The sequence below is a fragment of the Delphinapterus leucas genome, chromosome 4, assembly GCF_059928025.1.
Source record: "Delphinapterus leucas isolate spDelLeu-1000000601 "Yukka" chromosome 4, BTC_Dleu_Yukka2, whole genome shotgun sequence".
NCBI classification, from domain to species: Eukaryota; Metazoa; Chordata; class Mammalia; order Artiodactyla; family Monodontidae; genus Delphinapterus; species Delphinapterus leucas.
In genome coordinates, this window is record NC_143132.1 from 139,669,480 (window position 1) to 139,683,668 (window position 14,189).

The following is a 14,189-nucleotide window of genomic DNA, read 5'->3' on the forward strand; positions in this document are numbered from 1 at the left end:
TGCATGTGCCCCCTTGAAGGAGCGCTGAGCTGGGTGCAGGCAGCAGTGGTCTCAAACCCACACCAGGGCCCTTGAGCACTGCTGCTCCAGTCTGAGTACCCGGGCACAAAGCTTTCTGCTTTTGAACAGTCCCATAGCCCTCTGACAGACAGAAGATGCAGGGAACGCCTCTCTGCCCTCAGGTGGGGAATCCCTTCCTCCCACTGAGCTGGAGGGAGGTCCCACTGATGCATTCAACAACTTGCTCCCTTTTCAAACCAGAAACTTCCACAGTGAAACCCGCTTTTCATGCCTGATGAATGGAGAGGCAGACCTCTTTTCGCTGTGCTTGGAAGGTCTAATTTGTTACTGAGACCTATTTTTACTACTTCTAGGTACTTACTTTCTGCCCCAACATTCCAGGAAGTCCTGGGAAACCCTGTGAAGAGAACAACAAATACAGTGACTGCCTCTGAAATAATGCTTGAAAGGGCTGAGGAAGAGTTTGGTCAGCTCTTCAAGATAAAGTCCTGTCAGTCAGCCAGCCAGCCAGTCAGCCAGTCGGTCAGTCAGTCAGTCAGTCAGCCAGTCAGTCAGCCAGTCAGCAAGTCGGTCAGCCAGTCAACCAGTCAGTCAGTCAGCCAGCCAGCCAGCCAGTCAGTCAGTCAGACAGTCAGACAATCAGCCAGTCAGTCAGTCAGTCAGTCAGCCAGTCAGTCAGCCAGTCAGCCAGTTGGTCAGTCAGCCAGTCGGTCAGTCAGCCAGCCAGCCAGCCAGTCAGACAGTCAGACAGTCAGTCAGTCAGCCAGTCGGCCAGTCAGCCAGCCAGCCAGCCAGTCGGACAGTCAGACAGTCAGTCAGTCAGCCAGCCAGCCAGCCAGTCAGCCAGCCAGTCAGCCAGCCAGTCAGCCAGTCAGTCAGTCAGTCAGCCAGTCAGCCAGTCAGCCAGTCAGCCAGTCAGTCAGTCAGCCAGCCAGCCAGCCAGTCAGACAGTCAGACAGTCAGTCAGTCAGCCAGCCAGTCAGACAGTCAGCCAGCCAGCCAACCAGTCAGCCAGTCAGTCAGCCAGCCAGTCAGCCAGCCAGTCAGACAGTCAGGCAGTCGGTCAGCCAGTCAGTCAGTCAGATAGCCAGTCAGTCAGACAGACAACCAGTCAGTCAGCCAGCCAGTCAGCCACTCAGTCAGCCAGCCGGTCAGCCAGTCAGCCAGTCAGTCAGTTGGTCAATCAGTCAGTCAGTCAGACAAACAGCCAGTCAGCCAGTCAGCCAGCCAGCTAGTCAGTCAGATAGTCAGTTGGTTAGTCATTCTGACAGTCAGTCAGTCAGTCAGCCATTCATTCATTCAGCCAGTCAGCCTGCAAGATGGGGGTGGGCAGGGGCTGCCACTTCTGTTGAAGTTTATCATTTTTATGCAATGCCCATTACCTTTTCTCCTTTGGGACCCAAGTCACCCCTTTCACCTCTGGATCCCTAGGAGGAAACCACAGGAGAGAGTCAATGAGTTAACTCCACTGGGGGGGAGGGGGAACTGGAGCATTTCAAACTGAAAGCTCCATAGGTCAGCACTCTCACTTCCCAGGCAAAGAAACAGGTTCAGAGGTTAGGAGACTGGCCCAGGGAAGGCATGCTTTGTGAGATAAACTTCTATTTTGACCTCAAAGACCTCTACACTAATAAAGGACAACCCACAGAAAATTCCGGGTCCCAGATTTTCTCTTATCCTCTAGGAAATTTGTCCCCAGGGTCTGGCTGGGTTTTTTGGGTTTTGCTCCGTTTTTGACAGACAAGAAGGTTGTGTGGTAGAAGCTTGCTCTAAGAACACATCTGCCATTTTTGTGCAGCACCCCATGTCAGCTGTGTTCACGCTGCACCTGGCACAACTTTCAGCTCTCACTGCCCCGCCTGAGGGGTTTCCACCTCCTCCGGGAGCTCCTCCCTAACCCACGTGCCCTGGCTAGGAGGCCCCTCACTCCTGTCTCGCAGCCCCCTGACAAAGGACAGGGTAATATCTAGGAGTGGTGGCTGCAGTCGCTGACTAAAGTGACCCCTGGGCCCATCCTCTGCTCATCACTGACCCCAGAACCAACAGCCCAGACCAGGCTCTGGGGAGCCATCAGAGACAAGCACCAACCTTTTCCCCTCTGGATCCAGGGTAGCCCTAAAAGAAAGCAGAAGGTGAATTGACAATCAGCCCTGTAGGACCTTTGGGTTTGGTGCAAGAGTGGAAGCCATCCCTGTATGTGGTGGTGAGATGTGTCTCCACATTGGGCTGCATGTTTTTTGGGGGGCGTGGGGGAGTTGCAGCAGTAAATACAAAGATGTCCCTGAGGGTTGTGTTTAAACCAGGGCTAAAAAGAACACTGCTTTTCTTACTCTCCCAAAGGTCCGAACAAAGGTTTCCATCTGCTTTGTTGTCCAGGGGCTTGACCCTCGTTGCCCAAGATAACGGCAGGAATGGCATCCCTCTGCCCCTGTGTCCCAGGACATGATGTCCCCCAAAGGGCTGGTAAAGATAAGCACACTCTGTCAAGGGGCTCTCCAATATCTGTGACAATCCCCAGCCCAGGACGGCAGCCACACAGTCCCCACTTTATAGGCATCAGCTGCTCCAGAGCCTTAGTAAGAAGGCCTGGAAAAATCTATCTGGACCAACACACTGACCTTGGAGCCCATTGGTCCTCTTGACCCTGGCAAGCCCATCATCCCCAGGTCACCTTTTTCACCCTGTGGGAATCAGAAGAAGGGGGAAAAAAGACCTACAGTGACATTTCCTAGAGAAACTGAACCAGGAAAGGCGTGGGTAAGATCAGGATAGAACTGGGGACACTGGGGCTGGCCTGTGAATCTGAGGACCCCAAATCCTCCCTTGCTGGCTCCCAGGGGCCCAAGACTACAGACTCCACACTTCATTCTGGTATTTGACATGAAACATAGAATGAAATTGTCCAAGGTAGAGCAGATCTTCAAACTAAATGCTCACTAACATGTTGTAAATCGATGTTTGATCTTCTCCCAGAGAAGGCTGGGAAAGGGAGGGGGAGAGAGCATGCAGGCACTGGGGCCTCAAAGGACAAGGTATCCGCACCCCCAAAAAACTACATCTGCTCTACTCTTTGCATAGTGAGGGCCTTTCTGATGTTTCCATATACTCTTACCCTACGTTTGCAGCCAAGCAGAGTGAACATCAGCCTCTGGGTGTATACTACGGAGGCTGGGGACTAGGATTCATGGGTGGGATCTGTTACCCCTCAGAATGGTTTACAGTTGGAACTTTCAGTGCCCTTTGTGCTGAAAAATTTTAACCAGCGATAAACGGTAGAAATATAAGGTGAAACACATGCTTAATATTAAACTTTTTTTAGAAGTCACATTAAAAGTAAAACTAAACAGATGGAATTAACTTTAACAACATATTTTATTTTCTCTAATTAATTTAATCTAATTATCATTTTAAACATGCCATCAATGTAAAAATTATTCATGAGAGGTTTACAATCCATTTTTCATAATAAATATTTGAAATCTGTTGTGTATTTTACATTTAAATCACATCTCAATTCAGGTGCTAAATTTTCCCCTAAAATACTTGATCTGTATTTAGATTTCAAAAAATTTATAGTTAAAAAAGCAGATTCACATACTCAATTTACTCCAAAATACTTATATATTTTCAACTAACTGAATTGAGTACAGGTTTTTAAATTCAAACTTAAATTCATTAAAATTAAAGATTCAGTTCCTTAGCGGCACTAGGCATGTTTCAAGGGTTCAGTGGCCACATGTGGCTAGTGGCTGCCATATTGGACGGCTCAGCTCTATACAGTGGATTTTTCAAGAAATATCCTTGGGACTTTTCCTAAGAGGACTGGGAACAATTTTCTATTCTCAGAATAAATACAGCCAATAAGTGAGTCAGAGCAGACAGTGACATTCACCTGCTCACCCCTGACTTCTGCAGGTCAAATTTCGGAGTCGTGGCCTCTGCACCCAATAGTCTATGACCAAAGTGTGTAAAAAGACATGGGTGTGGATGTATTAGCTTTTCCTAACCTGTCTGAGGATGGGGATTTCACCAGCATTTGGCAATCCCTCTGTGAATATAGGATTTCCGTTGTTCCAGCCCCCAACTCCCATGCCCTCACCCTCCACCCCCTGCATGACAGGCCAACAGCTTCCCAGGCACAAGCCCCTCTTGCGTCATCTCAGGGAACCAAAGAATTGCACACTAACTCTCAGGACAAAGGAGGACCGGGCCCCTGGGAAAGAGGTGGCAGCCCTTCGTTTCTCCTCTCACAGAAGCTGAGCTGTGGGAATGACCAAGGTCTTGCTGTCCAAGCAAAGGAGGAAGTGTTTAGGGACCTCGGGTCAGTCCTCAGGCTCTCTCCTTCCTCCCCATCTGGAGGAAGTGAGTTTCACCGACTATGTGCCAGGGGCCTGGGGAGCCGCCATCTTCTCCCCTCCAGTTCTGATGCCACTGGAGCCCTGAGAGCTTCCACACTTACCCTGGGGCCTTCAGGGCCGGGCCAGCCAACAGGCCCAGGCATGCCAGGAACACCTGGGGGGCCGGGTCTGCCCTTCAAAGACAGAGAACAAAAGTCAGGACAACTGGGTTTGTTTCCCTCCCTCTAAAAACACACATTTATCTCTGTGGCCTAGAGGGGAGTATGGGGCCTCCAAGCATGGCCCCAGGACACTCATCCCCACCCTCCAAAGACTGATGGCCTAGAAAGTTGGGCCACTCGGGTATGAGTTAAAGCCCTTGGTGTCACATTATGTCGACACACAAGATTTTTCTATTCAAGAAATGGAAGGTGGTAGGGAAGGGATTCTAAACTTCTTGGTTCTTCGATCGTTATCATCTCTACCCATCCACCCAAATGTCCCCTGCATTCCCATAGGTTCTCCCCAAGGAGGCAGTGTAGGGGGGAGAGGATTATGTTTGGAGAGCAGCAGCAGATGCTGGGGGTACTCCCTCAGGGTCTTTCCCCCCTGCTCAGCATGCCCATTTCCCAGGGGCTACCTTCCTTGCTGTACCAACACTTTCCTTCTTACAACCTGCAAGTGTGGGTTTGCCGGGGGCAATTGGAGCTGCCCAGCAATGGATGTACCTCCCCTTCCTGCAGCCAACAGCCCAGCCCCCTTACATCAAGGTAAGGCAGGACAAATTCTCTGGTGCCATTCACACTCCAGAGCTCCCCTAGGGATCAGACTGAAGTTGGATGTCATCTGATACCACCCCACGCTGGGTTTCTTTCCCTGCCCCATCTGGGTCTCCCCTCCCCTCAGGCTCCTCTGGAGAGAGCTCCCTTAATCATTAATTCACTTGCACATGGCATGGACCATCTCAATCTCTGTGTCTAGGGAACCCAACATAAGCCAAGGAGCTATGGAAGAGTAAGCCCTGCAAGAGAGCATGGGAGCAGCGACTTGGGGTCTATGTTGACCTCTGCACCCACTGGCTAATTTCAGTTAGCCAAGCTGGAGATGTGGAAGGCTCAGCCCCTACCCAGACATCACAGGCACTGGCATGTGTACTAGTTCCTGCTCCTGCCTTCCTCATCCACGGCAGACATCACTAATCAATCACGGCCCTTGTTAGTCCTGAGCATGGAGACGATGGCAGAATCCTCCCAGCCCAGCACTTCAGTCGACCGCTGGGCCTTGACTGGAGTGGTCAGCTGTGCCTTAAAGGGTTGGAACTTTGCCTTACAAAGGTCTGTTTGAGGCCTTATAGTGAAAATAGTGAAAGTATTTGAATAAAACATTTAATGGGGAAAATAGTAATTTATATTTAGAACCAGAGGCATCTTTCTTGGCCAAAGTTTTGAACCTTCTTCTATATCACCAAGACCTACAATTTCAGTGCCAGCATCCATTGACTACAGCAAGCGGCAGGGGGTTGACTCCTTCCTGACACTAATGAGAACCTTAATAACATGTGTTTGGTTTCCTGAGTCCCTGTGACCTGAAGTAACTCCCACTTATTTCAGCTGGGCCTTAAAGCAAAGCCATTTGTTTCTGTCTGACACTTTATTCCGCTTTAATCAAATTGACAGTGAGAGTCATTTGGTGCCGCTGGCTGAGGCCTTGGAGGGTTTCTCTGATGGATGGCAGGATGAGGTGGTGTGAGGCTGGGGGAAATCTGGCCAGGCTTGGCAGCCTCTGGCAGAAGTCCAAATGCCAGTCACTACTGTCCTCATCAGGGTGGCAGTGCTGTCATCAGCCATCTGGGTATCAGGGCCGCGGAGGTGTGCGGCTGGTCCCCACCCCTAGGAGTGCGCACACTCATGCACACCGAGCACAGCTGCCCGCGTAATGCTGACAGAACAGCATGGACCATACCTTCCTTCCCGGTCGGCCAAGCTCCCCCTGTGGATGGAGAAGACAGGTAAGCAGAGGCTGCTTTGGAGGAAAAGTTCTGGAATCAGAGGGCTTAGCAGGGCTGATGAGTGGGCATGCCCATGCGGCTTGGTCACCTGGCGGTTCACAGCACCCCCGCCACGTCAGGGGGCCCCCCCAGATGCACCGGCGGGGTCCCACACCTTCAGCAGCCCAGTCACCCCGGAGCCTATCCTCACGCACTTAAGGCAGGATTAGCACGTGCTTTGAAATCTGAACTTGCAAACCCTCAGTGGCGCCCCCAGAAAACAGGCTGGAACTACCAAGGAGAGGTGGGGTGAAGACACAGGTGGTTCGTACCTTTTCTCCCCTTGGTCCTGTCTTGCCGGGAAGCCCAGGCGGGCCCTACACAATCAAGATAAGAAGTGAAGAAAGCATGCATGAGCCCAAGGCAGGCCGGTGGGAGGAAGCCAAGGCCGGGAGGGGCTCCTTGGGCCCTAGCTCCTCAGCAGCCTCCTTCTCTCTGCAGATTCAGGGCTCCAGACACGGCAGGAAGGACACTCCACACTCTCCAGCCCAGGACCCTCCTCCCTAGGCCCCCTCTTCTTGCTTTCTCCAGGCTGTTTCCAGCAGCACCATTGTAATGAATGGTCACACACCTACTCTCTGTGATTTTCATTTTCTCCCTGGAATTCTTGGGTTGCCCGAAACATCCTAAGTGCTTGGTGAGAGCAGCTAAAGAGACGTGAAGATATGCTATTTGCTGACAACGAGATGCTGCACCACCTCTCACGTCTTTTCAGCTGCTCTTACCAAGTTTCCCTGGGGCCCAGACAAGGCAGAAGTTAGGCTTTGCTCGCAGGAGCAGCTGACACAGAAATTCCCATGGTGGATCTATGGGTACCAGGTACAGCAAAAGTCTTCTGTTTTAAGATGTGAAGAGTGCGTTTTTGTCCCACGGCCCGGCCACGGGAGTCCATGCCACTCTCTCACTTCGTCCCAGCTTACCCTTCCCCCTCCCCATGTCCTTAAGTCTATTCTCTACGTCTGCATCTTTATTCCTGTCCTGCCCCTAGGTTCTTCAGAACCTTTTCTTTTTTTTTAGATTCCATATATATGTGTTAGCATACAGTATTCATTTTATTTTTCTCTTTCTGACTTATTTCACTCTGTATGACAGACTGTAGGTCCTTCCACCTCACCACAAATAACTCAATTTCATTTCTTTTTATGGCTGAGTAATATTCCATTGTATATATGTGCCACATCTTCTTTATCTGTTCATCTGTCGATGGGCACTTAGGTTGCTTCCATGTCCTGGCTATTGTAAATAGAGCTGCAATGAACATTGTGGTACGTGACTCTTTTTGAATTATGGTTTTCTCAGGGTATATGCCCAGTAGTGGGATTGCTGGGTCGTATGGTAGTTCTATTTGTAGTTTTCTAAGGAACCTCCATACTGTTCTCCATAGTGGCTGTATCACTTTACATTCCAACCAACAGTGCTAGAGGGTTCCCTTTTCTCCACACCCTCTCCAGCATTTATTGTTTGTAGATTTTTTGATGATGGCCATTCTGACTGATGTGAGGTGATACCTCATTGTAGTTTTGATTTGCATTTCTCTAATGATTAGTGATGTTGAGCATCCTTTCATGTGTTTGTTGGCAATCTGTATATCTTCTTTGCAGAAATGTCTGTTTAGGTTTTCTGCCCATTTTTGGAATGGGTTGTTTGTTTCTTTGATATTGAGCTGTATGAGCTGCTTGTATATTTTGGAGATTAATCCTTTGTCAGTTGCTTCATATGCAAATATTTTCTCCCATTCTGAGGGTTGTCTTTTGGTCTTGTTTATGGTTTCCTTTGCTGTGCAAAAGCTTTGAAGTTTCCTTAGGTCCCATTTGCTTATTTTTGGTTTTATTTCCATTTCTCTAGGAAGGGGGTCAAAAAGGATCTTGCTGTGATTTATGTCATAGTGTGTTCTGCCTATGTTTTCCTCTAAGAGCTTTATAGTGTCTGGCCTTACTGTCCCCTGTTTCTTGTAGGCAAGACTCCAGCCTCTATGACCTTCCCTGAGTTCCAAAGGGTGGATTCGAACAAAGGACGAGCAGCCAGGAGACCACCTGAGGCAAGATTAAACGGACCAGAGAAGCTCATCAAGGTGAGGAGATGCGGTTGAAGGAGGGCAGGCCCTGCTCACACCCTAATCTTGTCAGAGACCCCACCCTTGAACCACTGTTATAAAACTCTTCATCCAGTCCTCTGGGGTTGGGACACACAGTTCTGAGGGCATTAGCCCGCTGTGGCCCCCTTTGCCTGGCAAAGTAATAAAGCTGTCCTCTTCTACTTCACCCAAAACTCTGTCTCTGAGATTTGATTCGGCACCAGTGCAGGGAGGCTGAGCTTTCAGCATCATTTCTCATGTGCTATCACTTGCTGTCAGCATGGACTTCAAGGCTGGGAAGATAGAAATCCCCCCAGAGCTGACCCTCGGGTGCCCACCATGCCTTTATGCGGACTCCCCAGCCCCTCTGTGGCAGCTCTGGTCCACCTGTTTTCCTCATTGCATTCAACAAATATTGATGGGGAAGCTCTACACCCCGGGCACTGGTGTGGGCTGGGCACACAGCATGAGCAAGGTAGACAATGTCCCTGCTCGCAAGACCAGGGGTCAGTTTACTGGTTCTGTAAGAAGCCAGATAGGAAGTATCTTAGGCTTTGGCTCTGATATAGCAATTCTGTCACAACTACTCAACTCTACCCGTTAGTGCAAAAGCAGCCAGAGGCGATAATATTTAACTACAAAAAAAAGCCAGATTGGGCCCCTGGCCATAGTTTGCCAACCCCAGCCATAGAGCTGACAATTTATGGAGGGGAGACCAAGGAGCCAGGAACAAAAAATAAGAAAACCATAACAACGTGAGAAAACTCTGCCGAGAAAGAAAATAGGTCATTGCGTGGAGAGTGACGGGGAGGGTACTGCAGGCGGAGTGGTCGAGCAGACGTGTCTGAGGAGGTGGCGGGCACACTGAGTGCTGAGGGACAAAGGAGCTGGCCATGGTGAAAATCAGAAGGCAGAAAGTGCCAAACAGCCGGAGCCACAAGCCTCAGGGCCCTAAGGCTGGAGCAAGCTTCGGGTGCTTGAGGACTCAACAGGTGCACTGTGGCTGCTTTGAGTGGGCAGTGGTGGTCGTTTGAGGTGATGCAGGAGATAACGGGTCCCCGCGTGTGGGCTTTGCTCCCAGGGTGAGGAGTTTGTCTGGTCTTCTTCCCATGATGGAAAGCCACAGGAGGGGTTCCCCAGGAAGTGTGACGTAATTCCTCTTTCCCATCCCCATGGCAGGCCCAGACCCCAGGCTGAGGGATGTTCCTCCTCGATGGACCCCCTCTCCCAGGCCGGCCAGAGGGGCCAGGAGTCCATGAGACAGGGTCTCTGGAGGGTACTCTTTGTCTGCCTAGAAAATCCTTTCTCTAGCATTTTGCCTGCTTCTCACTCTTACTTGAGCTTTGGTGGGGAGAGGTGAGCTACGTGGTGCCAGTATCTGGGGGCCAAACTGAGCTCAGGGTAACAAGTTCCCTGTTACCTCCATTTTTCTGGACTGAATGCAGGTACCTCTGGGTCCACTGGTGGGGTCACATTGTCATCAAATGTTTGTCTGGCGATAACTATAATAATAACCACACCCATTATCACCACTTTGGGGGTGCCCAAGCGACCAAGCAGCTCACTTGGTCATCTCCCAAATCCAGTACTGCAAGGGAAGTTATTATCCCCATTGTGTGGAGGAGGACATCAAGGCTGGGAGGCAGAATCCCCCAGAGATGAACCAGTGTTCTGTCCATGTGGTTCCTCCAGGGCAGGAAGACAACCTCATGTCACCTGAAAACGGGCAGCTCTGCCCAGAGGGCATCCCTGCTCTGAACAGAGGACAGCGGGGTAGGGCCTGGGGGATGCACCGACCTGGGGCCCCGGAGGCCCGGGGGAGCTGAGCGACCCTTGCACGCATGGGGGCCGTGTGGTCTCCAGTTCCAGGGCGAGATTCTTCATGTCTGGGGAGAGAAGCTTCAAGGCAAAGCGACACAGGTTACAGGTCAGACTTGGAGGACAGAAGAATGGTTACCTCCTGGACACAGACCTGTTCTATAGCCCAGCCCCTGAGGCTGGCGTTTCCCTGACACCTAGTGGGCGTCTCAAGAAGGCGACCTCTGGGTCCCCAGTTTCCATTCTCTCATCTGCTCTGAGACGAACCTGGTTTGAATGGATTACAGAGAGGTAATGACCTCTCGGACGGAGTTAGGAAGCTCACTCAGGGGCCTTTTATCCAATGTCCAGGACAGCACCGTCCAAGAGAAATATAATGTGAGCCACCAATGCGAGACATCCTATATAGTTCAAAATTTCCTGGTAGCCACATAAAAAAGGTAAAAGGAAACAAGTGAAATTAATTTTAATAAGTATTTTATCTTACCCAATATATCCCAAGTATTATTATTTCAATGTATATTCAATGTAAAAAAATTACTGAGATATTTTACATTCTTATAAAATGCATCCAGTGTGTATTTTACACTCAGCACATCTCAACTGGAGCTGGTCACGTACGGCCAGTGGTTACTGTACTGGAGGGTACAGGTCTAAGAGGTTCTGGAAAGATCTGAGCATCTCAAATCCCTGAAATGCCCTGGCCAGCTATCTTCTAGGTCAGCTTCTCCGACCCTGCTCTTTCCTCACCTTTTCCTCTCTCCCCACTTCCGTTCCCTCTCACAGGACTGTTTCCTGTGTCACCTCATGGATATGGTGTAAGTTCAATTCGGGCTGCGGAAGGGAATTTCACAAGCACTTGGGGAGAAGAAAGACAGAAAGGAAAATTCCATGTCCGAGGCACTGATAGGAGCCCAGAAAGTTATAAATTCACCTCAATGTTTTTGAGAGGATGGGACATCTTGCCAAGTCCAATTCCCTGCTGAGAAGCATTTCCCTTCATCACTTGTTTAAGGCGGTGGGAGAACAGACACGCACCAGAAACAGCTAAATGTCCAATCTGGGCTCCGCGTACCACGTGAGGGCAGAGAGCTAGATCCCTCCGGACAGACTCCCACTGAGCAGTGGGGGAGAAGGTGAGCTGTGTGGTGGCCCTGGGACCTGCATTTCTGCTCTCTCATGAGCCCAAAGCTACTCACCGGACTTCGGCCCCCTCTGAAGAACGGTGGTGGGAACAGAGGGGGTGGCGGGGGGGTCAGCAGGCAGCATGCTCTGTGGCCGCCACGCTTCTTCTGATCCAGGCCGGGAAGGGCTGTTCAAAGAAAACAATGCTCATTAGCGTGGGGTCAGTGCTAGGGCCTCTGGGTGTCCACCACACCCGGGAAGACTACATCTCATTTTCAAGTCTCATTTCCAGGCTGTTGGGTGTGAGCACACCTCCTGCCTGTACCTGATCTAGCCCTCCCCTGCTTTCACTGGATAAATGAACAGATGGTGTGGCCACTGTGACCATCACGAGGTCCAGGGCTGCTTCTCCAGACACTGACTGGTCACTCTGTAGATGGGACAAGGAATGCCAAGTTCAAACTTACTCATAAGGTACCCCCAACAGTTGGGGAGAAGGCAGTGTCTGTTAATACCCTTGATGCTGTGCCCAGAAGGAACTGTTCTGAGGGGGGAGGCAGCAGGGCTGGGGGCAGCGCTGATCAGACCCAGAGCCAGGATTTCAAACATAGATTTGACTCCAGACTCTACACAGACATTCGAGGTCACCCATGCTCACTGGAGAGCTAAGGTTTAATGTCTCCAGACACAGGTGTGAGGAGATGAAGAGAGGACCCTGGATACTTACAGCTTCCTTGTCACATGCCTGTGTTCAGTGTTAGTACATGTTCAGTGTTGAAGTGTACCTGGCAGGAAGGACACGGGTCCTAAGTGTACAGCCCACTGGATTCCTGCAAAGGGGACACACCCTAGAAGCCAGCACTTGGGTGGAGACACAGAACTCCCTGGCCTCTAGAAGCCCTTTCAGCTCCTGTCCAGTCTCTGCACTGCTCCCTGTACACCGCCCTGGCTGCTAGCCCTGGGGAGTCCTTGTGCCTGTATTTGAACTTTATATGAACGTGAATTCTTGTGTCCTTCTTTGGCTCTACACAGTGTCTGTGAGGGGCTTCCTGGTCATTGCTTGTCGTCGTTATGCTGCTGAATAGGGCTCCTATTCAGGCTCATGCATTGGCTGGTGGGAGTGGAAATTGCTTCAACCTCTTTGGAAAACTCCCGTCATTGTCTACTAAAGCTGAATATAGGCACATACGATAGCTCAGCAACTCACTCCTAGGTGTTTACCGATGGAAAAGTGAGTACGTGCTCACCCAACACATGTACTAGAACATTCATAGCAGTGAGATCCATAATCGCCCAAAGCTGTAATTTTCCAGCTCCCAGTTTTGGTCTCGTGATGGTACCTCCATCTCCACCCTTTCTCCAAACCTCTGATCTCACAGAACATGGGCAGGTTTCCCCCCACCCCCTGCACTCCTCTTGCCCTGAACCCAGTTTTCAGTCTTGTCTCCCAGGGGACAGTGCTAGCCTTCTCTTTCCACCCTGGGATCCAGGACTTGCCTCACACATCAGGCAACCAGCAGGTGCTCCCCAGAAGGCACCCGGTGTGGGGCAGCTTGTGTCAGCTCCAGCGCCCCGGGAATCACCTCCCTGAGCACACCCACACCCTCACACCCAGCAGAGGAGCATCCACTAGCAGGGCCAATGGTCCTCAGCACCCTCAGACGCAATGCCCCCATTGGTAAGGAATATTTTTAAAGACACCTTTGTTATCCTAAAATGAAATTCATAAATAATACAACATACCTATACAATTAAAAAATCAATATAATGCTCTGAATATAATATAAAAGAGAACTCTCAGAAAAGTGATTTATGATACAAAAATGCATATTTTGACTATAAGTGGTCAGGCATTAGCACATCAGGAAACATGATGATGTAGTTAGATGCTTGCACCTATATGTGAAACCGCAGTGAATGTAACAGTTACGAACACAAGGTGCAGTAGAGGCAACACAAATGCTTCAAGTGACGTGCCCGCTGTGCGATGTGATTTTCTCAAATGATGAAAAACACTGGGTAAAATCCCAACCAAACAAAGCACAGTCATTACTCAGCAGTTGTAGTCTCAGAAAACTCAGTTTCATACTACAACTGTTCAACAAATTTGATGTCAAAGAGAATTAGTTTCTAGGATGAGATAATTATACAGGGTATGTATTATCCATGTGACATTTCAGTCATGTGGGACATGGAACCACTCTTCATGTATGATTCCGCCCCACTCTTTGTGGGAAACCTCTCACCTCAGCCACTGTGACAATTGAAAATGAAAATTTCCAACGTGGCCCCACGAAACACTCTCTGACATAAATTGTAGCAATGTTTTCTTAGGTCAGTCTCCCAAGGCAATAGAAATAAAAGCAAAAATAAACAAATGGGACTTAATCAAACTAATAAGCTTTTGCACAGCGAAGGAAACCATAAACAAAACAAAAAGACAACCTACAGAATGGGAGAAAATATTTGCAAATGATGCAACCAACTAGGGATTAATTTCCAAAATACACAAACAATCATACAGCTCAACAACAAAAAAACAAACAACCCAATCAAAAAATGGGCAGAAGACCTAAATAGACATTTCTCCAAAGAAGATATACAGATTGCCAATAGGCACATGAGAGATGCTCAACATCACTACTTATTAGAGAAATGCAAATCAAAACTACAATGAGGCACCATTTCACACCAGTCAGAATGACCATCATCAAAAAGTCTACAAATAACAAATGCTGGAGAGGGTGTGGAGAAAAGGGAACCCTCC

At 49.6% G+C, this 14,189-nt stretch overlaps 2 protein-coding genes across 3 annotated transcripts in view; one reads left to right on the plus strand and one right to left on the minus strand.

The window, feature by feature from the left end:
- Nucleotides 1-8,638, plus strand: part of EAF1 (ELL associated factor 1) — a 47,734-nt gene extending 39,096 nt beyond the window's left edge. Inside the window, exon 6 of the mRNA XM_089911171.1 lies at nucleotides 8,361-8,638. Coding sequence (XP_089767297.1) covers nucleotides 8,361-8,494 — 134 coding nt within the window. The 3' untranslated portion in view covers nucleotides 8,495-8,638. The remainder of the gene's footprint in view (nucleotides 1-8,360) is intronic.
- The window catches only part of COLQ (collagen like tail subunit of asymmetric acetylcholinesterase), a 75,796-nt gene that overhangs the window by 22,121 nt on the left and 39,486 nt on the right, over nucleotides 1-14,189 (minus strand). For both annotated transcript variants that reach the window (XM_030761513.2, XM_089911176.1), the window contains 9 exons: nucleotides 11,497-11,609; nucleotides 10,277-10,378; nucleotides 6,678-6,722; nucleotides 6,321-6,347; nucleotides 4,481-4,552; nucleotides 2,640-2,702; nucleotides 2,110-2,136; nucleotides 1,404-1,448; nucleotides 383-418 (listed from right to left, as the gene is read on the minus strand). In XM_030761513.2, the coding sequence (XP_030617373.1) occupies nucleotides 383-418; nucleotides 1,404-1,448; nucleotides 2,110-2,136; nucleotides 2,640-2,702; nucleotides 4,481-4,552; nucleotides 6,321-6,347; nucleotides 6,678-6,722; nucleotides 10,277-10,378; nucleotides 11,497-11,609 (530 nt within the window). The remainder of the gene's footprint in view (nucleotides 1-382; nucleotides 419-1,403; nucleotides 1,449-2,109; nucleotides 2,137-2,639; nucleotides 2,703-4,480; nucleotides 4,553-6,320; nucleotides 6,348-6,677; nucleotides 6,723-10,276; nucleotides 10,379-11,496; nucleotides 11,610-14,189) is intronic.